Here is a 26,518-nt window from a genome sequence, read left to right as displayed (position 1 = left end):
ATATATATATATATATATATATATATATATATGACAATCAGCTTTAGTAGGTATCAGTCAGCGTTATTAAGTGACGTCAGCTTCAGTAAGTAACAGATCAACTTTAAGAAGAGTCAGGATAGCTTATGTTCCTGGCTGCAATTTACATTTGCAAAAGCAATTGCACTCGTCTTTACTCATGAGTTAAACATGAGAATTGTCTTTCGTGTAAGTGATCAGGTAGCTTGGGCACATATTGTTATATGAGGATATACAATGTTTTCCTTCAGTCAATTGCATACGTGTATCTTTTGTTGTTATATTCCTATTCAAGTACGGTCAAGGAGGGAAAGACACACATTTTAATTTAGAGGATTTTATTACACAAAGTCTTAAAACGTAAAAAAATTCTTAAATATATAAATAGTATCACAGATATTTACAACAGAATGAGTTTGTACAGTGAAACCAGGCGAGCGCATCGCCCAGGCCAGGAACCTAACAAAACAGAGATCACAGAAGTTGACACGCGCTGCAGGTACCCGACCTTTGACCTAAGGTCTCCCGGTGCCTGGCCGTGGCAGTACACAGCTGTGGCAGTGCCCGGGTGCACGCTTGGTCGTTCCTCTGTGCAGTGCGAGGTACGTCTAGAGAAAGCTTTGATTATAACAATAAGGCTTAGCTATCACTTGGTCGCTTCGCGGTATCACAGGAGTAAGGCTCCACACAGGTACTTGGTACTGGTACAAACGCTGGTACGACCATTGGTACAGGTACTAGCGATGGTACTAATGCTGGTACTTTTCACCGGTACTCCGTCAGGGGCCGCGAATGCCCCAGTCACCTGAGATCACATCTTCCGCTGTCTGCTTCCTGCCAGGACATTTAATGCCCACTGCAGGCATGACCATCTCCTACATCCAGGAACCCGGCGAGGGAGTCCCTGGGTAATAATGTGTTGGTGAGGACACTGAGGCACTGCTGAGAGCGGCACTGAGGAAGGCCAGATCTGGCGGTGGCCGGGACTGAGAATCGCTCTGTTGGCTCTGTTGCAATTGCTCCAGTGCGCGAAAGTCGAACTTGTAGGCGTATCGCTTGCCGTGCACTTTGGTCATGAGATTCCTGTCGTAGTAATAGCGCAGGGCGCGTGAGAGCTTGTCGTAGTTCATGTTGGGTTTGGATTTCCTCTCTCCCCATCGTCGCGCCACTTCGTCAGGATCGAGGATCTTGAACTCCCCGGCGGTGCCTTCCCAGGTAATGACGGCGGCGTTGGCTGAGTCTGTGAGGAGCTCTAATAAGAACTGCCACAGTTGGATCTGGCCCGATCCCTGAGCAGACAGCTTCACGCACAGCGGGCCGAGGATTTCATACGGATCGCCCTCGATTTGGTCATCTTGTTTTTCTCCCTCGGGCTCCAGCACGTCCTGTATCTCATCTTTGGGAAGACCGAGTCCAATGTAGCCAAGGATAATGTCCAGATGCTGGGCCAAGATGCGACCTGAGTGGCTGCCAACCTTACGCTGAATCTCGCCTCTGGTCAAACTGCATAGCTCACAGCCTGTGGAGGTGAGAGCGCGGTTTATTAGTTAATGATGACTATGTAGAGTGGGATGTTAAAGACCAGTCCTTCCCAGCTTTGTGAAGCAATATAACATAACATTATGCCACAGTATGTAGAGTGGAATATTGAACACCAGATCCACCCTGCCCGTGAATAAATGTAACCCAACACAATTTGCCACATTAAAGAGAGTGTATGCTTACCGGTGGATGGCAATAACGATGGGTTAAGGGTTGGAGGCAAGTCAAATTCTTTCCTTGCCCAAACTGTCCATGATCTGATGTCCTGAGCAGTCCACACACGGGGATCTGTTGGGTCAAAGAAACGAAATTGTTTGAGTCAGGTTACATACATTTATACACACACACACACACACACACACACACACACACACACACACACACACACACACACACACATTTGGTAAACAATAGCATGTTTACCAAATGGCGTTCTAGCTACGTTTCTTCGTTGTATATCATCTGAATGTTATATTTCTCTCTTGTGTCTCACCTGATGATGTGATTATTACACGAAAGTGCACTTGGGAACTTATCGTGTTTCATTTTCCCCGTGGACTCATAGGAATATACTTAATCATGCGCAAAATTGTGATCCTTTGCAATATATATATATATATATATATATATATATATATATATATATATATATATATATATATATATATATATATATATATATATACTTCCTTGCCTTCATCCATTCCTGGCGCTACCCCGCCCCACAGGAAACAGCATCGCTACCCCCTGTTTCAGCGAGGTAGCGCCAGGAAAAGACAAAAAAAAAGGCCACATTCGTTCACAGTCTCTAGCTGTCATGTGTAATGCACCGAAACCACATTTCCCTATCTACATCCAGGCCCCGCAGACCTTTCCATGGTTTACCACAGACCTTTCACATGCACTGATTCATATGTGTGTGTGTGTGTGTGTGTGTGTGTGTGTGTGTGTGTGTGTGTGTGTTAGTGCCAAGGATGTTACACTGCTCATCTTGGTCTCTTATCTATTATTGCTGAGATAACATACAAGAAAATTCTTTGAAGAACTAGGGGCCAGAAGTAACTGGCTCCTGTAACCCATCCTCATCCATCCTTCTGTCTTGCCAGGGGCGGCTAAGCCGGTGTTGGGGCAGGTGTTGATGGTAGTGTTCATTACCAGAGTTTATTCTCTAGTATGTCTATTGAAGTTTGTATGTCAGTGTTTTGATGCATACACGTCAGTCTGCTAATGTCTCTGTCTGTTAGTGTATATGCTTGCCTACTGAAGTGTGTCAATCTCTTATGTGTTTATCTGTCTTTTGGAGTGTGCATGTCCGCCTGTTGATGTGTAGAGATATAATTGTTAATGTTTACATGTTTATTATGTATGTATGTATGTATGTATGTATGTGTGTACATATGTATGTTTATTTGTAGATGTTCGTACATGTGTATGTTTGTTTGTGTATAGGTGTGCTGAGGTGTGCTGGGTGATCGTTTCGTGTATTCATAGCTAATTTGATAAAAAATTCCAATGGAAAATTTCCTTGAATAGATTAGATTACCTCTCCTCCAGATTTTCCCTAACCTTAGAAGACCTTACCCCTAGTATCCTCTCTCCAGGCCAGGTTTCTACCCCGGGTGTCCCGCTGCAAGTGTGTCTCCAACCTCAGAACACCATCACCACCAGTGTCCTTTCTCCAGGCTAGGTGTCTACTCGCAGGGGTTGAGTACGTCCCCAACCCCACCAGACACGACTAGAATGTATGAATGTGTGTGCTTATGTGTAAGTATCCTTTTATTTGATAAATTTCTCCAGCACAAGTATATATTACAACAGCCAGCTTGACTACGAGTTGAAAAAAAATCATACACCTGGTTGTACGTTACAGTTATACACCCGGTGTCACGTCACATCTCTTCACACACCCGGCCTTACATCACATCACATCAGACACCTAGCCTTAAAGTCAAACAGAGTACCATCGAAAGCAATAATGGTTTTTCATTCACTGATATGGCTGAGGATAAGGGAGATAATGGGGGACGTCTCCAGTCATCCTTGACAAGGCTGAGAAATATATAGTGAGGACGTCTTCAGTCACACCTGATAAGGTTGGGGATGAGGGAGATATTGAGGATATTTCCAGAAATCTCTGATACGGCTGAGAGTGAGGTAGATAGTGAGGACGTCTCCAATCATCCCTGATAAGGCTGAAAGAGAGGTAGATAGTGAGGACGTCCCCACTTCACCCCTGATAAGGATGAGAAAGAGGTAGACAGTGAAGACTTCTCCAGTCAACCCTGATAAGGCCGAGAGTGAGAGAGATAGTGGGGACATCTTCAATCGCCCCTGATAAGGCTGAGGGTGAGAGAGATATCGAAGGACGTCTCCAGTCAGCCCAGCTAAGCTTGAGAGTGAGGTAGTGAGGGTTGTCCCGAGTGTCTCTGATAAGCATCGCCCTTAAAGACATTCACGACGTCGTAGATCTAGCTAAAAGAAACAGTAGTCGTGAGGGCAACGCTCTCACTGACCAGCTCAACATAAATGTGTATTTTGATACACCTCGACGATATGAGCTTCATCTGTAATACTTTTCTTTTAATATCATGAGAAACATTTAAATTAAAAGGTTGTGTCCTCTTATGAAATAATGAAACGTTAAGCAACGAGTAACGAGTCTGTCCGATTGAGTAGTAGGCCGTAACTACAGACTGGGAGGAAGCAAATGAGGAGAGAGAAAGCTGGACATGGCAGTGAGAGAGAAAGTTGTGGGCGTTGGCAGAAGGGAAGCCAGGTTGGTGGATGGATGGAAAGGCAAGAAGTTGTGGGTGTTGGTGGAAGAGGAGACAGGTTGGTGGGATGGGTGGAGGGGCAAGAAGTTGTGGGTGTTGGTGAAGGGTTTAATTGACGGGATGGGAGGGTCGGATGAGGCAGATAGTTATCTTTTGGTAAAGCAAATTCGTCCACTGATATGGGTGCTGCCTCACAGACAATGAGCCCAAGACAACTACTAAAACATCCACGATTAGCTTGTGATAAACGTTAAAGAATCCGAGACTACTGAATGATAATAGCCAGACTAAAAGCTAGCAATGGGGTGTGGGAGCGTAGATCAGGAAGGTGTGTGCATGCCAGGCCGCTCCCACAGAATGAATGGCGTGGATGACCTGCAGGAATAAGGGTGCGACGCCTGAACATGAAGACCCTGCAGTCCAGCAGTTACCCATCAAATATCCTCGTTTTCTTTTCGTTCGTTTATTATTCCATTCGTATTCAGCCAACTGATCTACTCTGGTCTACAGTTGATAATGATTATTCAGGAACTTATCTACGTATCATCCTTTGGTTGTTATGAATAAATGATGGCATTTGTATTGTATTCTAGCATACATATCTTGTGATCGGTTGACTGAAAATGGTGCAAAAAGTTTGTCTCAGAAAGGTTCAACACAAGTAGTCAAGAATGATGCAGTCGTCCCTCGACAACAGGGACAGAGGTCTGTGGTCTGACCCTGGGATAGATGCCCTTCAACACAAAGAAAAACGTCATTTACAGAAAAACTTCAACAACAAAAAATCCATTGAGCGTGAGGTTGATCAAAAACTATGCCATTATAACGTTAGAAATGATGGTTAGGATTAAAAATGGTAACTTAACACATCAACTAGTGAAGAAGCCACCGTGGGCACACCCCTAGTGAGCCTCGCCACAGGTAACAATCAACGCGTCCTCTGGCTCTGCCTCGGTACCGGACCATGACGATGGGTTACATCATCATTTTATCCATAAATTCGCAAAATTTTCATAAACTTCTTTGATTCACGTCTACACTTGTTTATTGATCTACTGCTGGCATAACTACCTATGGAGGTGTTGAGAATTTAACAAGGGCTTTTAATGTGGAGACGAGTGCGTTCACTAAAGAACAATATGTACTGCCAAAGAATGGTACATATTCCCAGAGGATTACATGGCTGAACGTCCTCAATCATCGCCACACATCGTCGGAAATTGTTAAAGACCGAGGGAGGCTGAGATTAATTCATCTCCCGCCCAGGATACTGATGCTCTGTGACATAAATCTTGCTTTGTTATAATAGTATAAATTACATGTTTATTTGTCAACTGAACGCGGTTGCTTTACGATTGAATGCCATCACAAGCGATGAAAGGCCCTTGTTTAAAGTTTTCCTCTAAAACAAACGGCAGAGTCATGCTTCAGTGTATGTATTTTTCCTGTATTGTAGGAGTGTTTGTACAACACCGGATGCGTGGCTCTTGGGTATTTTCCCTGTGTTTAGGGCGACCGGAAGAATGACCAACACGAGTGTCAAGCCCCTCACTGGCACTCATCAAAACCATGTTATTGCTGATCAAATAGGACCTTGTGACTCACCGGAGGGTACACGGTGCTGTTGCTGCTGCTCTTCGTCCTGCTGTAGATGTTGTTGTTGTGGCTCGTAACTGCTAGCGGCAGCGAGGCTGTAGGGAGAGTCGCAGGGCGGCTCCACGTAGGGCGAGGCATAGCCAGCCATTGGTGACCCGTAGTTTGTGTCCAATATGCGCTCGTAGCTGGTGTCAAAGCTGGAGTTAAGGGTGTCACATGCGCTGTTCTGGCTCTCGTAGGCGGCGTAGCCGGCAGCACCGTAATTGTTGAGCGTATTGGTGGCAGAGGTAATGAAACTGGCCTCCATGTCGAACTCGAGGGCAGGGGTGGCGCGAGAGGGAGGCCGGAGTGGGGCAGGAGACCCCCCAAGGTTGCGACTCATGGGTGATGCCTGACCCACACTGCAGCTGCTACCGTAGCCAGACTCCCCGCCCGGGGACAACAGACCGTACTCACTGAACGGCACGTCCAGGTAGGACTTACTGTACCCCACCTGCTGGTGTGTATCAAACATCTGACACTGTGGATGCTGATGATGCTGGAACTGCTGCTGCTGCTCCTGCTGTTGCTGTTGCTGCTGCTGCTGCTGTCCGCCGAAGGTCTGAGGACTGAATGACTTGTCAAGTCCCGGGGTGACCAGGGAGTGAAGGTCCAGGACGGTGGTGTCTGCACTCCACGCCATGACTCCTCACATGCACGTTCACTATGTGTGCAATGTCCGGACCCGTGTAGGGGTGGCGCTGGCTGGTGGCGGAGCTGTGTGTGGGGCGCGTGCGGGTGTGTAGCGCGCAGCTGAAGTAGTGTGGCCCCGGCTGCCGCAGCGCGGGGTGTTCACTCCTCCCTGCCTGACTCACTGGCTGGCCGCTGACTCACACCTTTCCCGGGAACACTAAGCCGCTCCTCCTCCTACAGGCAGCTCTCCTTCTAACACTGTAGCACCTTCAGTAGCTGATGTTCAGGAAGGACAAGGGCATAACTACCCAGCTGGGTACATGAGGGGTCTTGCCTGTAATAAGGTGAACAAACAAACACTTGTCTCGCTGGTTGATGATACAGCGATACACACGTACAAACAAACACACCACTCACGAACTAGGTAAGAGAGCGAGCCAGCCAGCTAGAGCTGAGTCCGTCCCTTTGGTTTGCTGGCGAACGGCCGTCTGAGCCATCACGCATCGCGCCCACCTTTTATATCTTTGCTGAACGCCGATACTTGGTAACCAGTTTCGCTATAAAGCGTAACAGGAGCACGTGGCCAGGTGTTTGGGGTAATGGGGAGGGGGGGTTGAGCCTGGCGGGGAGTGTGTTTACTGATGATGTCAAGGTTGGCGGAGGAAGGGGCACAACCTGTTGATTAGCCTCCCTCGCCCGGGACGTATGCTAGACGCCTGAGTTACCATTAGGGTCTTATGGTCGTCGTGATGAAGGGGGACGTAAAGGTGATTTGGTGGTGTTGAGGTTGTGGTGGTGGTGGCGTTATGGTGGTGGCGCTTGTAAGTGTTAAGCGGTGGTAATTGTGGTGCTGCTGAAGAGGGATGGTAATAGTGGCCTTGATAGTTGATGGTGGTTCTGTTATGTTGATAAATGAACGATGGTTGAGTGGAGATATTTGTGGTGGTGGTGGTGGCGATGTGGTAGTGGTATTACTGATGGTAGTGGTATTGGTGATGTCTGGTTCTGGGGCTGGTGGTGATCGTGGTGAGTGGTGGTGCTGGTGAGAGGTGGTACTGGTGGTGGAGAACGGTGGTAATGATACTGGTGGTGGTGGTGGTGCTGGTGAGAGGTGGTACTGGTGGTGGAGAACGGTGGTAATGATACTGGTGGTGGTGGTGGTGCTGGTGAGAGGTGGTACTGGTGGTGGAGAACGGTGGTGGTGAGTGCTTCTAATGCTGGTGGTGAGTGGTGTACTGGTACTGGTGTTGTTTCTTCTTTCTTTTTGGTGGTAATGATGCTGGAGGCGCTGATATTGAGTGGTTGTAATGATACTGGTGGTGAGTGGTGGTGAGTGGTGGTGGTGATGGTGGTGGTGGTGATAATGGTACTGATGGTGGTGGTGGTGAATGGTGATATTGGTACTGATGGTGGTGGTGGTGAGTGGCGATAATGGTACTGATGGTGGTGGTGGTGAGTGGCGATAATGGTACTGATGGTGGTGGTGGTGAGTGGTGATAATGGTACTGATGGTGGTGGTGGTGAGTGGGGCTGGTGGTGAGAGGTGGGACTGATGCTGTAATGGTAATGGTGAATGGTGGTGATCGTGAACGGTGGCGATAGTATTAGAGCTGGTGAGGGTGAGCCGGTGCTGGTGATTGTGTTGGTAGTAGTGAAGGGTGGTGATAATGGTGCTGGTGATTGATAGAGATGATGGGGATGATAGTGGTGGTATTGAGGCGGTAATGGTGGTGTTGCTTCTGGTGGTGTCAGATAGTCATGATGGTAGTGCTGTAGTGGTGGTGATGCAGATGGTGACAATAGCAGTGATGGGTAGTAATGGTGATGGTGGATGATAATGGAGGAGGAGGGTGAGTGGTGGTGGTAGTGGATAAAGTGATGGTGTTGTTGTTGTTGGAATTGATGGTATTAGTGGTTTGATTCTGATGGTGATGTTGGTGGTGGTAGGAAGGAGTGGTAGAGGTGATGATGAGGTAATCGATGGTGACTGTAATGGTGGAGTTGGTAGCAGAGGAGGTGATTATTATGTTAAGTGGTGGTGGTTGTAGTGGTGAGGGTGGTAGTGGAGATGATGATAATGGTAGATGGGGAAGTTATAGTGGTGGGGGTGGTAGTGCAGGGGGTGATGATGATGGTAGATGGTGTGGTTATAGTGGTTGGGGTGGTAGTGCAGGACAAGAATCAAATGCCTTGTTTAATCACGTTAAAAAATATGATCATTGTATTGACTGGAGTAATGCCATCTCAGTTATTAACTCTAACTCCAGTACCACGAGAAATATCATTGAATCTTCGATTAAATACACAAAAAATTATAATCTTAATATTAGTGAAGGTCTATACATTTTGGATAATTTTATTGTTGATAAAATTTGTAAACAATTCACCTTCTTGTCCACATAATAAGTTTATGATACGCTCGTTGTCTGTCTTGGACAATCACATGTTTATCAAATGGCGTCCTAGCTACGTCTCTTCGTTGTATAACAACTGACTGTTATATTTCTGTCTTGTGTCTCCCTTGATGATGTGATTATTACACGAAAGTGCACTTGGGAACCTGTGTTTCATTTTCCCCATGGACTCATAGGAATATATATATATATATATATATATATATATATATATATATATATATATATATATATATATATATATATATATATATCACATACAAACCTCCAACAGACAGGATCGAACCTGGGACCCCTGTGCGCGAGGCAGGAATGTTAACCGCTAGGATATAGGCCCATAGCCTATCGGTTAGCATTCCTGCCTCGCGCACAGGGGTCCCGGGTTCGATCCTGTCTGTTGGAGGTTTGTATGTTCTATGGAGGTGCGCGTTTCTATGCACTTTACTCGTATATATATATATATATATATATATATATATATATATATATATATATATATATATATAAATTGGAAAGGATCACAAGTCAACGCGTGATCAAGTATATTCCTGTGAGTCCACGGGGAAATGAAACACGATAAATTCCTAAGTGCACTTTTGTGTAATAATCACTTGGGAACTTACCGTGTTTCATTTCACCTTGGAAATATATATATATATATATATATATATATATATATATATATATATATATATATATATATATATATATATATTATCCCTGGAGATAGGGGAGAAAGAATACTTCCCACGTATTCCCTGCGTGTCGTAGAAGGCGACTAAAAGGGGAGGGAGCGGGGGGCTGGAAAACCTCCCCTCTCAATTTTTTTAATTTTCCAAAAGAAGGAACAGAGAAGGGGGCCAGGTGAGGATATTCCCTCAGTGGCCCAGTTCTCTGTTCTTAACGCTACCTCGCTAACGCGGGAAATGGCGAATAGTTTGAAAAAAAAAAAAAAAAAAAATATATATATATATATATATATATATATATATATATATATATATATATATATATCCCTGGGGATAGGGGATTAAGAATACTTCCCACGTATTCCCTGCGTGTCGTAGAAGGCGACTAAAAGGGGAGGGAGCGGGGGGCTGGAAATCCTCCCCTCTCGTTTTTTTTTTTTTTTTAATTTTCTAAAAGAAGGAACAGAGGGGGCCAGTTGAGGATATTCCAAAAAAGGCCCAGTCCTCTGTTCTTAGCGCTACCTCGCTAACGCGGGAAATGGCGAATAGTTTAAAAGAAAGAAAAATATATATATATATATATATATATATATATATAAGAGGATAGAAATGTTGGACAAAGAGATATCTGAGTGTGTGCACAAGTTATAGCAAAACACAGTCAACAAGGTGGTCGCAAATGTGTCATATATAACTTGTATGGTAGTTTATTATTCTTGATTCATAGTTGTTATTTGATATGTTGGGAATATCATGCCTTGCAATAAAGAATATACATTATTACTAGAGTCACTATATGGGAGAGGGAGATCATGTGTTGGCAACACACGGCGTTGATTGGTGAACAGCGGAGTGAAGACACCACCTACTAACACCCCCCCCCCCATCACATCCTTCCTGCGGGGGTGAAAGAAGCCAGTTATGGGTACTCTTGTAATACTTCTTAGCTAGTAAGGAGCATATCATCATATTGTAAGACTGATTAAGAAATTACCACGTAAGATAACCAGTGGCATGTATCATGAGTATAGCTGTAGGTTAATTACAGAAAATAAATTGTAAGGGGCATGGCCTCGTCCATAGCAGTTCCCATATAGGATTAAACCAAGTGCAAAACTTTACTATTTACGGTGCTCAGTTACGAATATACAGTGATACAGTTTCAAATAATGACCCCACGAAAATCTATCGAGTGTGGAGAAGTGACAAAGTGACATAGTGAAGTAATTAACCAAGGAAACTGAAATAATCGCTTTGGCAACCCAACGTGATTCCGGGTGACGCAGTACAAAGTCGAGACTCAGTCAGTGTGTGTCAGTCAGTGAGTACCCCTACCTGTTAGGAGACAGCATTCAACATCCACTAAGAAATTACGGTAAGCTAGCATCTCGATTTGTTACAAAACGTGTCTTTTATAAAGTGTGCATGGCTCGCCTCCTGTGAGGGTAATGAGCCAATAATGTGTCTACAAGAGACACTGATAACTTCGATTTTGTTCCCTGAGATAACGTTCTCTCCTTCCACACATTCTTCATTGCTCCCAGAACCATCACCCCCTTTCCCACTCTATGACTCGCTTCCGCTTCCATGGTTCCATTCGCTGCTAAATCCACTCTCAGATATCTAGAACACTTTACTTCCTCCAATTTTTCTCCATTCAAACGTACATCCCAACTAACTTGTCCCTCAACCCTGCTGAACCTAATAACCTTGCTCTTATTTACATTTACTCTCAACTTTCTCCTTTCACACCCTTTTCCAAAATCAGTCACCAACTTCTGCAGTTTCTCACTCGAATTAGCAACCATTGCTGTATCATCGGCGAAAAATAACTGACTCACTTCCCAGGCCCTCTCATCCCCAGCAGACTGCATACTCGCCCCTCTCTCCAAAACTCTTGCGTTTACCTCCCTAACCATTCCATCCATAAACAAAGTAAACAACCATGGGGACATCACCGACATTCACTGGGGACCAATCACTCTCCTCTCTTCCTACCCGTACACATGTCTTACATCCTTGGTAAAAACTTCTAACTGCTTCTGTCAGCTTACCTCCCACACCATATACTCTTAAGACCTTCCACAAAGCATCTCTATCAACCCCACCATATGCCTTCTCCAGATTCATAAATGCTACATAGAAATCCATCTTTTTTCTCTAAGTATTTCTACAAGGCAAACACCTAATCCGCACATCCTCTACCACTTCTGAAACCACACTGCTCTGTCTGTACATGCCATCACCCTCTCAATCAATACCCTCCCATGCAATTTTCCAAAAATACTCAACAAACCTGTATCTCTGTAGTTTCAACATTCACCTTTATCCCATTTGCCATTGTACAACGTCACTATGCATGCATTCCGCCTGTCCTCAGATACTTCACCATGATCCATACATACAATGAATATCCTTACCTACCAATCAATAACAGTCATCCCATTTCCTAATAAATTCCACTGAAATACCATCCAAATCCGCCGCCTTGGCGGATTTCATCTTCCGCAAAGCTTTCACTACCCCTCTTCTCTTAACCAAACCATTCTCCCTGACCCTCACTTTGCACACCGCTCTGACCAAAACACCCTACATCTGCCACTCTATCATCAAACACATTCAACAAACCTTCAAAATACTCCATCTCCTTTGTTTGCCATGTATTAAATCAAATATATAATTCATGTTGTGTTGTGGAGGTACGTTTCAGATAACAGAGACCTCCCCCCACACAAACACATACCTTATATGTACACTTGCTGAAATACAAATCATGGAACAGTTAGCAATCCGAGGAGCTGCGACAGGTGGTTTTGGTACCAACAGCCAGCTGGGGTAGGTCAGAGCTTAGGGTGCCAATTGTGGCACGCAAGAGCTCTGAGTGTCAGCTGTAGCAAGCTAGAGCTCTGGGTGTCTGCTACGGCAGGTCACTCTTCTAGATATCAATTGTAGCAGGTCAGGGACTTTGGTGTCATCTGAGGCAGGGCTGTGGTGTGGGTATCAAATATAGTAAATCATAGCTTTGAGTGTTAGCTGTAGCAGATCAGGCCTCTGAGTGACGCATATGGTAGGCCAGAGGTCTGGATGTCAGCTGTGATTGGTCAGACCTCTAGCTGTTAGTTGATGTAGGTCAGTGCTGTGGGTACCAACGGTAGGTCCGGTCCCTGGGCACCTATGCGTCAAGTCAGGGTTCTGAGTGCCAGCTGTGGCAGATCAGGGCTTGAGGTATCAGTTGTGGCAGGTCAGAGCTCTGGAAGTCACCTGTAGCAGGACGGGTTACAGATGCTAGTTGTGATAGGTCAGGGCTCTGAGTATCAGGTTTTGGAAGTAAGGGCTGTGGGTGTTAGCTGTGGCAGAACAGAGCTCTCAGTGTCTGCTGTGGCAGGTCAGGACTGTGGGTGCCAGCTGTGGCAGGTCTGGGCTCTGTGTACCAGTTGTGACAGGTCATGGCTGTGGGTGCCATTTGTGACAATTCAGGGATTCGGTTGCCAGCTGTGGCAGGTAACGGCTGTGGGTACCAGTTGGGGCAGGTTAGGGTTCTGGGTTCCTGTTGTGGCAGGTCGGATCTTGAAGTGTCAGCTGAGGCAGATAAGCGCTTTGAATGTCAGCGATATCAAGTCAGGGCTGTGGTGTCAGGTTTGAAAATTTCGGGACCTGGCCGTTAAGTGTGGCAAGTCAGGGTTCTTGGTGTTAGCTGCGGCAGGTTAGGGCTCTGGATGTTAGCAGTAGCATGTCAGGTTGTAGGTTCCTTTTGTGGAAGATCGGAGCTTTGTTATCACCTCTGACAGTTTAGTACTGTGGGCGTCATTTGTGGCAGGTAAGGCCCTGGGTGCATTTTGTGGAAGGCTAGGGATGTAGGTGTCATCTAAGGTGGGTCAGGTTCCAGGGTGTCTTTTGTGGTAGGTAATGACTCAAGTTTCCTGTTAGAGCTAATAATAACTGTTGTGGCAGATCAGAGCCATGTGCATCTATTATGGCATGTCAGGGCCCTGGATGCCAGCGTGGTAAGTCAGGGTTCTGGACACCAGCTGCGGAATTTAGGTCCCTAGTTGCCTGTTGTGGCTAGTTAGGTCTGGGTTCCCTTTTGTTGTTGGTCAGAACTCTGGGTGCCTGTTGTGCCACGTCAGAGCTGTACGTGTCAGATGAGGCAGTTAAGCGCTTTGGATATTAGTTGTGGCAGGTCAGGTTACTAGGTGTCGACTGTCACGGGTTAGAGCTCAAGATGTCTGATTTTATAGATCAGAACCCTAGGGGTCTTTTGTGACAGGTCAGGGCTCTACATACCAGCTGTGGCAGGTCAGGGCTCTACATGCCAGCAGTGGCAGGTCAGAGCTCTGGATGTCATCTGTGAAAGATCAGGGCTCTGTGGACCTGTTGTAGCTAGCTGGACTCTAAATATCTGTTTGGCTGGTTAGAGCTCTGGGTGCCTGCTGTAGTAAATTAGTGCTCTTGATGACTGTTGTAGCTCGTTAAAGCTCTGAATGCCCGATGGAGACAGTTAAGACTTTAGATGCCTGTTATGGCTAGTTCGTGCCTAGATTCTGGGTGCCCATTGTGGCTAGTTAGTGATCTGATTACCTCTTGTGGCTAGTTAGTGCTCTAGGTGCTTGTTTTGGCTAGATAGTGCTCTGGATGCCAGTTATGGTTGGTTAGTGCTCTGAGTGTCTGTTGTTGCTTGCTAGAGCTCTGGTGCCTGTTGTAGCTAGTTAGCGCTCTGTGTGTCTCTTGTGGCTACCTAATGCACTTTGTGCTGTTGTGGTTAGTTAGTGTTCTAGGTACCTATTGTAGTTAGTCAAGTACTCTGGGTGCCTGTAGTTGCTGGTTAATGCTCTTGGAGTTTGTTGTAGCTAGTTTGTGCCCTGGGTGCCTGTTGTAGCTAATTAGTGCTCTGGGTGCATCTTTTGGCCAGTTAGTGCTCTGGATGACTATTGTGGCTGGCTAGAGCTCTAGGTGCCTGTTCTGGCTAAATAGTGTTCTATGTGCCTTTTGTGGCTAGTTGGTGTTCTGGATTCTTATTGTAGCTAGTTAGAGCTCTAGACGCCTGTTGTGATTAAGTAGTGCTCTGGTTGCCTGTTGTAGATAGTCAGAGTTCTGGGTGCTCGTTGTGGCTGGTTAGTGATCAGGGTGCCTTTTGTGGCTAGTAAGTGCTCTGGGTGCCTGTTGTGGCTTGATAGAACTCTGTGTGTATGTTGTGGCTAGTTAGTGCTTAGGGTGCTTTCTGTATATGATCAAACTCCTGGGAGCCTGTTGTTGCTAGACAGTGTTCTGAGTACCTATTGTCGCTAGTCTGGACTTTGGGTGCTTTCTGTAGGATGCTAAGGCCCTAGGTGTCTGGCGTGACTATTTAGGGTTCTTGGTGGTTAGCTACAGCTCTGAGTGCCTGTTGTTGTTGTTTGGCAGGGCACTGGATGCCTGTTGTGGCAGATCATAATTGTGGGGGCCTGCTGTGACTAGTTAGGACTCTGAGTGTCTGTTGTGACTAAGTATGATCCTATGTAATTGTTGTCACTGGTCCAGGTTCTGAATGTTTAGGCAGATCAGGACTTTGGGGGTCAGATGTACCAGTTTAGGGTTGTGGGTGTCAGCTATTATAGGTCAGGACTCTGGATAATTGTTGTGGCAGGTAAGGATTGTTGGCGTCATTTGTGGTAAAACAGGGCTCTGGGTGTCAACTGTGGTAGGTCAGGGCTCTGGGTGTCAACTGTGGTAGGTCAGGGCTCGGGGTGTCAACTGTGGTATGTCAGGGCTCGGGGTGTCAACTGTGGTATGTCAGGGCTCTGAGTGTCAACTGTGGTAGGTCAGGGCTCTGGGCGTCAACTGTGGTAGGTCAGGGCCCTGGGTGTCACTTGTGGCTAGTCAGGACTCTGTGTGTCTGCTGCGACAGGTCTGGGCTCTGGATGACAGCTGTGGCAGGTCAGGACTCTGAGTTTCATTTGTGACAGATCAGAACTTTGGGTGTCAATTGCAGCAGGTAAGGGATCATAGTGTTAGCTGTGGTAGGCCAGGAATCTCTGTATTGGTTGTGGCAGGTAAGGGTTCTGTATGCCAGCTGTGGCAGGTCAGGGCCTTGGATAGTTGCAGACAATTGGTTTTGATAGACAGGGATGTTTGTCTTTTTTTCTTCTTTTAATAATTGTGTGTGTGTGTGTGTGTGTGTGTGTGTGTGTGTGTGTGTGTGTGTGTGAGTGTGTGTGAGTGTGTGTGTGTGTGTGTATGTGTGTGTGTGTGTGTGTGTGTGTGTGTGTGTGTGAGTGTGTGTGTGTGTGTGTGTGTGTGTGTGAGTGTGTGTGTGTGTGTGTGTTTTGTAAGAGTTTTATAAGTCCGTGAGGACGTAATAATAAGAAGGATTATGGTAACTGTAGCAGGTCAGCTGTAGAAGACCATATGCTGGTAAGGGGTACGCAGAATTGGTAATTAATTAATAGGCCAGTTGTAGAAAATCATCATGGATTTAGCAGGGAGATATTGCAACTCGTAGCGGGAGTTGTGTTAGGGTTAGCAGAGGGTTGTAGTAGGGGCTGTTGTTGCTGGCGCACTAGGCCAGAATTTGTCTGTGACCAAGAGATAATCTCTTGAGCCAAATTATTGTGGTAGAGCAAGGGGTTGTGGGAAGTCGATAGGTTTTCGTCGTGGAGTAGTGTTAAGGTAAGCCAGGGTGGCTATGCAGCAGGTGTGGTACGGCTAGGGCCATGGCTGGCTAGGGTGGCGCTGCAGCAGAACAGAGGGATGTGGTACGGCTAGGGACGTGGTAGGCCAGGGTGGCGCTGCAGCAGAAGGATTTGTGGTACGGTTAGGACCGTGGTAGGCCAGAGTGCTGCTACAGCAGAACAGGGCGGTGTGGTATGGTTAGGGCCGTGGTAGGCAAGGGTGGTGCCACAGCAGATCAGGGAGGTGCGATATGGCTAGTGCCGTGGCAAGACAGAGGGCTATGCAGCAGAACTGGGATGTGTGGTACGGCTAGGGCCGTGGTTGGCTAGGGTGGCGCTGCAGCAGAACAGGAAGGTGTGGTAGGACTAGTGTTGTGGTAACCCTGGGTTGGGAAAGTAAGGTGATATCGGTGACGAGTAGAAATTGCTCCCGTCAGATGCAATAGTTGTAGCAACACCCGCGGTGGCGCTGTCTACCGACCACACCGATGTGACGTCACGCGCACGCAGATTAAGATAGTGCTATGACTCACTCTGCTCCCCGGTTGGCCAATTGAGCAACGGTAACTTCCGTCAAGAGGCCAGTCAGTGTCAGAATGTGGGCGGAGCGTGGCCAACTTAGACCAATAATGGCGCTGAAACCGGGGGCGGGGAACGACACGGCCCCAATAGCCAGGAGGAGGCGGAGCCCGCCGTGGGATTACCCAGCCCCGTGGAAAAGTTGTTATTCCACCTGATTCAGTATGTTGCAGGGTTTCATGGAATAGTATGTTGGCTTCTGCAGAAGCTCTTTCTGACTTAGGATTTCCTACTGCAGGACACACCGGCCCTGCACCACCAGCTGCTCGGGTCACCGGATCTTTCACCCGCGGAATTTCACATGAGTCCACGATGGTTATCTTAGGTAATACTGCTTCCATCCTCAGAGCATGTTGTGTAGGTGGATTGGTTCCCTGACCTGGCTGTCCCGTAGTTCTGCTCCTTGACCTGACTGTCTTGTGGCCTAGTTCTCCTGTAGCTTGGTTCCCTGACCTGACTGTCCTGGGATTGGCTTCCTGACCTCGTTGCTTTGTGGGCTGGCTCCTTGACCTGGCTATCCTATGGCCGATCTCTCCTGTATCCCGACTTCGTGCCTTCGCTGTCCTGTGAGCTAGCTGTCGTGTAGTCTGGCCCACTGACCTGGCTGTCTTCTGACGTAGCTCTTTTGTAGGCCGGCTCCCTGCCCTCGTTGTTCTGTAGGCTGGCTCCCTAACCTCACTATCCTGTAGGCTGTCTCCCATTTTGGTCACTACCCTAGAATGGTTGTCCAGTGTCCTGGCCCTTTGACCTGGCTGTCCTGTAGTCTGCGTCCGTTACCTGGCTTTCAATAGCCTGGCTGCTTTGAATGGCTACCTGCCCTGGCTTTCCTGTAGCCTGGCTCTTTGACCTGGCCGTACTTTGATCTGATTGTCATGTGGCCTACCTGCTGACCTGACTCTCCTTCAAGCTTGTTCATTGACCTAGCTGTCTTGTGAACTGGCTCGCCTGTAACCTAACTCCCTGCTCTGACTGTCTTGTGGTCTGGTTCCCTGACATAGATGTTCTGTGGCTTGGCTCTCCTGTAACCTGGCTGCCTGACCTGGCCCTTCTGCAGGCTGGTCAACTAGCCTGACTGTTCTGCAACCTGACTCCACTTGGCTGTCCTGTGGCCTGGCTCCTCTGCAGCCTGTCTCTCTGACCTGGTCCTCCTGTAGCCTGGCACTCTGACCTAGCTGTCCTGCAGCCTTACTTCCTGCCTTGGTTCTCGTCTTCTCTCTCTCTCCGGACGCATGACCCGCTATCTTCTTACCAGTACATTCTGTAACTGTCAACGTGTTAAATATATTTGACCTTTCATATCGCTATCATTGTTAACCACTGTACGCTACACTGTGTCCTGTTTCGAATACACACCTCAACGTATATGTACTTTGTAATTGAGATATTGAGGTCCTGGATATGAATGACATTCTGTACTTAGTTTTGTATCTCACAAATGTTATTACCTGTGTTGCCGTCAGCACCACGTACTATCCTGTAACTATATATCATATATTTGTTGTATCCTAGACCTCCCTCCCCCATTCTGACAAGAGAGGGTACCCTTTAGGTTTCTGCGACCCACTCGAGCCCAGCTGTCACCCTCCAATATCGATGTATTGTACCCACTGAACGCTCTATACTGGCTTCCACCTATCCCTAGCCATGTAACCTTCACTCATACTCTCATTGAAATGCTTTGTCTATGCATATTTAAACTATAACTGTTCTAAAACTGAAAGTAGAATTTTTAGGCATCATTGACATTGCCATAACAGTAACATCATCACCAAGGTAGCATCAACATTGATCAGGGTAGCTCCACCACCACCAGTTACATCACCACCACTAGAGTAGTTCCCCACCACCAATCAAATCACTCACTCACCACCAGTGACACCATCACCACCAGTTACATCACCACGATCAAGGTAGCTCCACCACCACCACCAGTCACATCACCACCAGGTTAGCTTTCCTACCACCACCACCATCACCACCACTGGTAACATCATCACCACCAGTAACATCACCACCATCATGGTAGCTTCCCCATCACCAGTAACATCACCACCACCATGATACCACCCCCACCACCAGTGTAGCTCATCCACCATCATGAACATCATCACTACCAGGATACCGCCGCACCACCAGTCACGTCACCATCACTACGGTGCCATCCCCACCTCCAGTAATATCACCACCACTGGGAAACCATACCACCACCAGTCACATTACCACCACCGGGGTACCACTCCCGCCAGCGGTCATATCATCACCACTACCACAGTACCATCCTACCACCTGTAACATCACCACCACAGTACCATCCTACCACCTGTAACATCACCACCACAGTACCATCCTACCACCTGTAACATCACCACCACAGTACCATCCTACCACCTGTAACATCACCACCACAGTACCATCCTACCACCTGTAACATCACCACCACAGTACCATCCTACCACCTGTAACATCACCACCACAAGGGTTGCTCACGTATGACTAATAACATCACCATCACCAGGTTACCACCCCCACTATCAGATATATTAGAACCACCGAGTACCACCCTTGCCACCAGTCATATCACCATCATCAGGTTACCATCCTACTACCAGTAACATCACCACCACAAGGGTTCCATCCCACCAACAGTAACATTATCATCATCAGTCACATTACCAGTACCAAGGTACCACCACCGCAACCACCACGGTACCACCCATACCAACACTGGCATCACCACCAACAGAGCACCACCCCACCATCATCACCAACAGAGCACCACCCCATCATCACCACCAACAGAGCACCACCCCACCATCACCACCAACAGAGCACCACCCCACCATCACCACCAACAGAGCACCACCCCACCATCACCAACAGAGCACCACCCCACCATCACCAACAACAGAGCACCACCCCACCATCACCACCAACAGAGCACCACTCCACCATCACCACCAACAGAGCACCACCCCACCATCACCACCAACAGAGCACCACCCCACCATCACCAACAGAGCACCACCCCACCATCACCAACAACAGAGCACCACCCCACCATCACCACCAACAGAGCACCACCCCACCATCACCACCAACAGAGCACCACCCCACCATCACCACCAACAGAGCACCACTCCACCATCACCACCAACAGAGCACCACCCCACCATCACCACCAACAGAGCACCACCCCACCATCACCACCAACAGAGCACCACTCCACCATCACCACCAACAGAGCACCACCCCACCATCACCACCAACAGAGCACCACCCCACCATCACCACCAACAGAGCACCACCCCACCATCACCACCAACAGAGCACCACCCCACCATCACCACCAACAGAGCACCACCCCACCATCACCACCAACAGAGCACCACCCCACCATCACCACCAACAGAGCACCACCCCACCATCACCACCAACAGAGCACCACCCCACCATCACCACCAACAGAGCACCACCCCACCATCACCACCAACAGAGCACCACCCCACCATCACCACCAACAGAGCACCACCCCACCATCACCACCAACAGAGCACCACCCCACCATCACCACCAACAGAGCACCACCCCACCATCACCACCAACAGAGCACCACCCCACCATCACCACCAACAGAGCACCACCCCACCATCACCACCAACAGAGCACCACCCCACCATCACCACCAACAGAGCACCACTCCACCATCACCACCAACAGAGCACCACTCCACCATCACCACCAACAGAGCACCACCCCACCATCACCACCAACAGAGCACCACCCCACCATCACCACCAACAGAGCACCACTCCACCATCACCACCAACAGAGCACCACCCCACCATCACCACCAACAGAGCACCACCCCACCATCACCACCAACAGAGCACCACCCCACCATCACCACCAGAGGAGATTCCCACATCAGTATGACCTGAACCACCGGGGTCGCTCCCCCTCCAGTAGTACATATCAACACCACCAACACAATTATCCCCCACTACCAATAGCATCGTCAGCACCAGGAGTAGCTTCACCACCACAAGGATAGCTCCCTCATCACCAATAATATTACCAAAACCATTGTAGCTTCCTTACCACCATTAACACATACAGAACAATAACATCATCATCAGGGTAGCTCACCCACCATTAGCAGTATCAACACCATTAGTTCCCCACAACGAGTAACATAAACACCACCACGAAAGCTCACTCGTGATCAGTAGCGTCAACACCACCATGATAACTAATCCACCACTAGTGACACTACAACCACTACGATAGCTCACCCACTACCAGTAACACTATCACCGCCACAATAGTTCACCAACTACCACCACCATAGGTCACCCACCACCACCACTAACATCACCACCATGATATCTCACGCACTACCAGTAATATGACCACTATCACCGCGATACCTCATCCACCACCAATAATAGCATCACCCCAACGATATCTCACCCACCGCCAGTAGCATAACCACCATCACGATACCTCACCCACCACCATTAACATCATAGCCACCACGATAGCTCAACCACCACCAGCAACATCATCACCAACACGATAACTCACCCATCATTAGTAACATAAGCACCACCAGCAGGAGTTGCAGTTCCTACGCTCATGCCGGGACCACATCCTCATCCAGCATGATCCATAGTTCCTATGTTTGTGCCACGACCACCACTAAAGCCTCTTCCAGCATGAGCCCCAGTTCTTCTTCTCGTGTCAGGAGCACCTCCACATTCTCCTCCGGCAGGAGCCACAGTTCCCACTCGCATTCCGAAAACACCTCCGCATACTCCTCCAGAAGGAGCCACAGTTCCCACGCTTGTGCTAGGAACACCAGTTAATCCTGCAGGAAGAGCCATAATTCACACTTTCGTACCGTAAACACCTTCACATGCTCCTCTAGCAGGAGCTACATTTTCCAGACTAGTGCTGAGAAGGCCTCCACATCCTCCTCCACCAAGAGCCACAGTTTCCAAACTCGAGCTGGGAACACCTCCATATCTTCCTCCACTAGGAGCCACGGTTACCACAATCGTACCGGAAACACATCCACATACTCCTCCGGCAGGAACCAACGTTCCCACGCTCGTATTGGGAAAACCTCCACATCCTCCTCCAGCATGAGTCACAGTTCCCATACTCATGCCGGAAACACCTCCACATCCTCCTCCAGTAGGAGAATCAGTTAACACGCTCGTGCCGGGAGCGCCTCCACATCCTCATGCACCAGGAGCCACAATTCCTAAGATCGTACCAGGAATACCTCCACATCCTCCTCCAGCAAGAGCCAGAGTTCCCATGCTCGTGTTGGGAGCATCCACACATCTTCCTCCAGCAACAGCCTCAGTTCCCTAGTTCGAGCCGGGAACACCGCGTAATCCTCCAGGAGGAGCCACACTTCTCATGCTCGTACCGGGAACACCTCCACATCATCATCCAGTATGAGCCACAGAACCCATGCTCGTGCCGGGAATACATCCACAGCATCTTCCAGTAAGAGTTCCAGTTCCCCTGCACGTGTCTAGAGCACCTCCACATCTTCCTCAAGCAGGAACCATAGTTCCCGTGCTCGTTCCGAGAGAAACTCCACATCCTCCTCCAGCATAAGCCACAGTTCCCCCGCTTGTGTTGGGAACACCTCCACATCCTCAGCAGGGAGTCACACTTCCCACGCTCGTACTGAGAACACCTCCACATCCTCCTCCAGCATGAGCCACAGTTCCCATCCTCTTGCTGGGAACACCTCCGCATCCTCCTCCAGCAGGAGCCACTCTTCCCTCGCTCGTGTCGATAACACCGTCACATCCTCCGCCAGCAGGCCCCACAGCTCCTACGTTCATTACGGGAACACCACTACATCCTCCTCCAGCATGAGCTACAATTCCCACACTCGCGTCGGGAACACCTCCACATCCTCCTCCAGCAGGAGCCACAGTTTCCACGCTCGTGCTAGACACACCTCCGCATACTCCTCCAGCAGGAGCTACAGTTACTACGCTCGTCCCGGTACCACCTCCTCATACTCCTGCAGCAGGAAACAACGTTCCCATGTTTGTGCCGGGAACACCACTCAATCCTCCATGAGAAGCCACATTTCTTATGCTCGTACTGGGAACACCTCTTCCTACGCTTGCACTGGGAACACCTCCACATCCTCCTCCAGCAGGACCCACAGTTACCACGCTCGTGCCGGGAACACCTCTACATCCTTATCCAGCAGGAGTCATAGATCCCACTTTCGTTCCGCGAACACCATTTCCTCCTCCGGCATGAACCACAATTCCCATTCTAGTGCCGGGAACACCTCCACATCCTCCTCCAGCAGGACCCACAGTTCTCACGCTCGTTCCAAGAACACCTCCACATACTCTTCCAGCAGGAACAACAATTCCCATGCTCCTATCGGGAACACCTCCACATCCTCCTCCAGCATAAGCCACAGTCCCCACGCTCGTGCTTAGAACACCTCCACATCCTCCTCCAGCATAAGCCACAGTCCCCACGCTCGTGCTTAGAACACCTACACATCCTCCTCCAGCATAAGCCACAGTTCCCACGCTCGTGCTGGGAACACCTACACATCCTCCTTTAGCAGGAGCCACAGTTCACACGCTCCTTCCGGGAACACATCCACATCTTCCTCTGGCAGGAGCCACAGTTGCCACGCTCGTGCTGGGAATATCTCCACATCCTCCTCCAGCAGGAGCCACAGTTACCACCCTCGTGCCGGGAGCACCTCTACATTCTCCTCCTGCATGAGCCACAGTTCCCATGCTCTTTCCTGGAACACCTCCACATCCTCTTCCAGCAGGTGTCATAGATCCCACTCTCGGTCGGCGAACACCTCCACATCCTCCTTCAGAAAGAGCCACAGTTACCACGCTCGTGCCGGGAACACCCCTACATCCTTATCCAGCAGGAGTCATAGATCCACTTTCGTTCCGCGTACACCACTTCCTCCTCCGGCACAAGCCACAGTTCCCATTCTAATGCCGGGAACCCCTCCACATCATCCTCCAGCAGGAGCCATAATGCCCACGTTCGTGCTAGAAACACGTCCACATTCTTCTCCAACAGGAGCCACAGTTCCGGTACGCGTGTCGGGAACACCTCCACAGCCTCTTCCAGCATAAGCCACAGTTCCCATCCTCTTACTAAGAATACTTCCACATCCTCCTCCAGCAGAAGCCACAGTTCCCAAGCTCGTGCTAGGAAAACCTCCACATCCTACTCCACCAGGAGTCACACTTCCCACGCTCTTCCGGGTAACTCCTCCACGTCCTCCTCCAGCAGAAGACGCAGTTCCCACGCTTGTACCGGGAAAACCTCCACTTCTTCCTCCAGCATAAGCCACGGTTCCCATGATCGTGGCGGGAACACCTCTACACCCTCCTCCAGCAGGAGCCACAATTAATACGCTCGCGTCGGTACCACCTCCTCGTACTCCTGCAGCAGGAAACAACGTTCCCATGTTTGTGCCGGGAACACCACGTAATCCTCCATGAGAAGCCACAGTTCCTACGCTCGTACAGGGAACACCTCCACATCCTCCTCCAGCAGGATCCACAGTTACCACGCTCGTGCCGGGAACACCTCCACATCCTCCTCCAGCAGGAGCCACAGTTACCACGCTCTTGCCCGAAACACCTCCACATCCTCCTTCTGCATGAGCCACAGTTCCCGAGCTCGTCCAGGAAACACTTCCACATTTCCTCAAGCAGGAGTCATAGATCTCACTCTTGTGCCGCGAACTCCTCTACATCCTCCTCCTGCATGAGCCAAAGTTTCCATGCTCGTGCCGAGAACACCTCCACATCCTCCTTCAAGAGGAGCCACAGTTGCCACGCTCGTGCTGGGAATATCTCCACATCCTCCTCCAGCATAAGCCACAGTTACCACGCTCGTGCCGGGAACACCTCTACGTTCTCCTCCTGCATGAGCCACAGTTCTCACGCTCTTTCCTGGAACACCTCCACATCCTCTGCCAGCAGGAGTCATAGATCCCACTCTCGGTCGGCGAACACCTCCACATCCTCCTTCAGAAAGAGCCACAGTTCTCACGCTCGTCCCGGGAACACCTCCACATTCTCCTCCAGTAGGAGTCATAGTTCCCACGTTCGTGCTGGGAATACCTCCACTTCCTCCTCCTGCATGAGCCACAGTTCCCTCTCTCGTGCTGGAAACACCTGCAAATCCTCCTCCGATAGGACTCATAGGTCTCACTCTCGCGCTGAGAACACCTCCACATCCTCCTCCAGCAGGAGCCACAGTTCCCACTTTCGTGCCGGAAACAACTGCACATCCTCCTCCGGTAGGACTCATAGGTCTCACTCTCGCGCTGAGAACAACTCCACATCCTCCTCCAGCATGAGCAACAGTTCCCATGCTCTTGCCGGAAACACCACATCGTCCTCCAGCAGGAACCACAGTTCTCACGCTCTTTCCGGGAGCACTTCAACATACTACTCCAGCAGGAGCCACAGTTCCCATGCTCCTTTACGGGAACACCTTCACATCCTTCTCCAGCAGGAGCCACAGTTACCACGCTTGTGCCGGGAACACCTCAACATCCTCCTCCTGCATGAGCCACAATTCCCATGCTCTTTTCGTGAACACCACATCCTCCCCCAGCACGAGCCACAGTTCCCATGCTCGTGCCGGAAACTCCTCCATATCCTCCTCCAGCAGGAGCCACAGTTACCATGCTCCTTTACGGGAACACATCCACATCCCCTTCAAGAGGAGCCACAATTCCCACGCTCGTGTCAGGAACACCTACACATCCTCCTCCAGCAAGAGCCACTGTTCCCACTCTCCTGCTAGGAACACCTCCACGCCCTCCTCCAGCACGAGCCACAATTCCCCCGCTGATGTTGGGATCACCACCACATCCTCCTCCAGCATGAGCCACAGTTCCCGCAATCTTGCAGGGAACACCTACACATCCTCCTAGAGCAGCAGCCACAGTTTCCACTCTCGTGTCGAGAACACTCCCTCCTACTCCTCCAGCATGAGCCACAGTCCCTACGCTTGTGCTGGGTGTACCTCCCTATCCTCCTCCAGCAGGAACCACATTCTCACGCTCTTGCCGGAAACTCCTCCACGTCCTCCTCCAACAGGAACCACAGTTCTCACGCTCGTGTCGGGAGCATCTCCTCATTCTATCCTCCTCCAGCAGGAGCCACATTTCCCACGCTCGTGCCGGGATCACCTTCAAATCCTCTTCCTGCAGGAGCCAGTTCCCACGCTCGTGCCGGAAACACCTGCACATCCTCCTCCAGCAGAATCCACAATTCCCACGATCTTGTCGGGAATACCTCAACATCCTCCTCCACCAGGAGCCACAGTTCCCATGCTCGCACCGGGAACACCTCCACATAATCCTCCACCAACGCCACAATTCCCAAGTTCGTGCTGGGATTATGTATACTCCTCTCCTCGTCATTCACTGATAGATCTTTCTGATCTTAAGCTTAGGGCATCAATAACAGCTGTAGCTTTACCTTTCCTTTACTTTTCTGTTCTGATGGTACCACAGCTGAATCTCCCAATGACAAAGCTAC

The 26,518-nt window shown here is 49.1% G+C and overlaps 1 protein-coding gene and 1 long non-coding RNA gene across 2 annotated transcripts in view; one reads left to right on the top strand and one right to left on the bottom strand.

Annotated features, from left to right (window-relative positions):
• Window positions 1-339: 339 nt before the first annotated feature.
• Window positions 340-7,097, bottom strand: LOC139758953 (uncharacterized). Its single transcript, XM_071680774.1, has 3 exons — window positions 5,940-7,097; window positions 1,744-1,848; window positions 340-1,537 (listed from the first exon to the last, which is right to left on the bottom strand). The coding sequence occupies exons 1-3, from the start codon at window positions 6,610-6,612 to the stop codon at window positions 894-896; spliced, it is 1,422 nt and encodes a 473-aa protein (XP_071536875.1). The 5' UTR covers window positions 6,613-7,097; the 3' UTR covers window positions 340-893.
• Window positions 7,098-11,020: 3,923 nt separating this feature from the next.
• The window catches only part of LOC139758952 (uncharacterized), a 54,827-nt gene continuing 39,329 nt past the window's right edge, over window positions 11,021-26,518 (top strand). The window contains exon 1 of the long non-coding RNA XR_011714966.1: window positions 11,021-11,080. This is a non-coding gene — a long non-coding RNA (uncharacterized lncRNA). The remainder of the gene's footprint in view (window positions 11,081-26,518) is intronic.

Source organism: Panulirus ornatus, chromosome 32, assembly GCF_036320965.1.
Source record: "Panulirus ornatus isolate Po-2019 chromosome 32, ASM3632096v1, whole genome shotgun sequence".
Lineage (NCBI taxonomy): Eukaryota > Metazoa > Arthropoda > Malacostraca > Decapoda > Palinuridae > Panulirus > Panulirus ornatus.
This window is presented reverse-complemented; position numbering and strand designations above follow the sequence as displayed.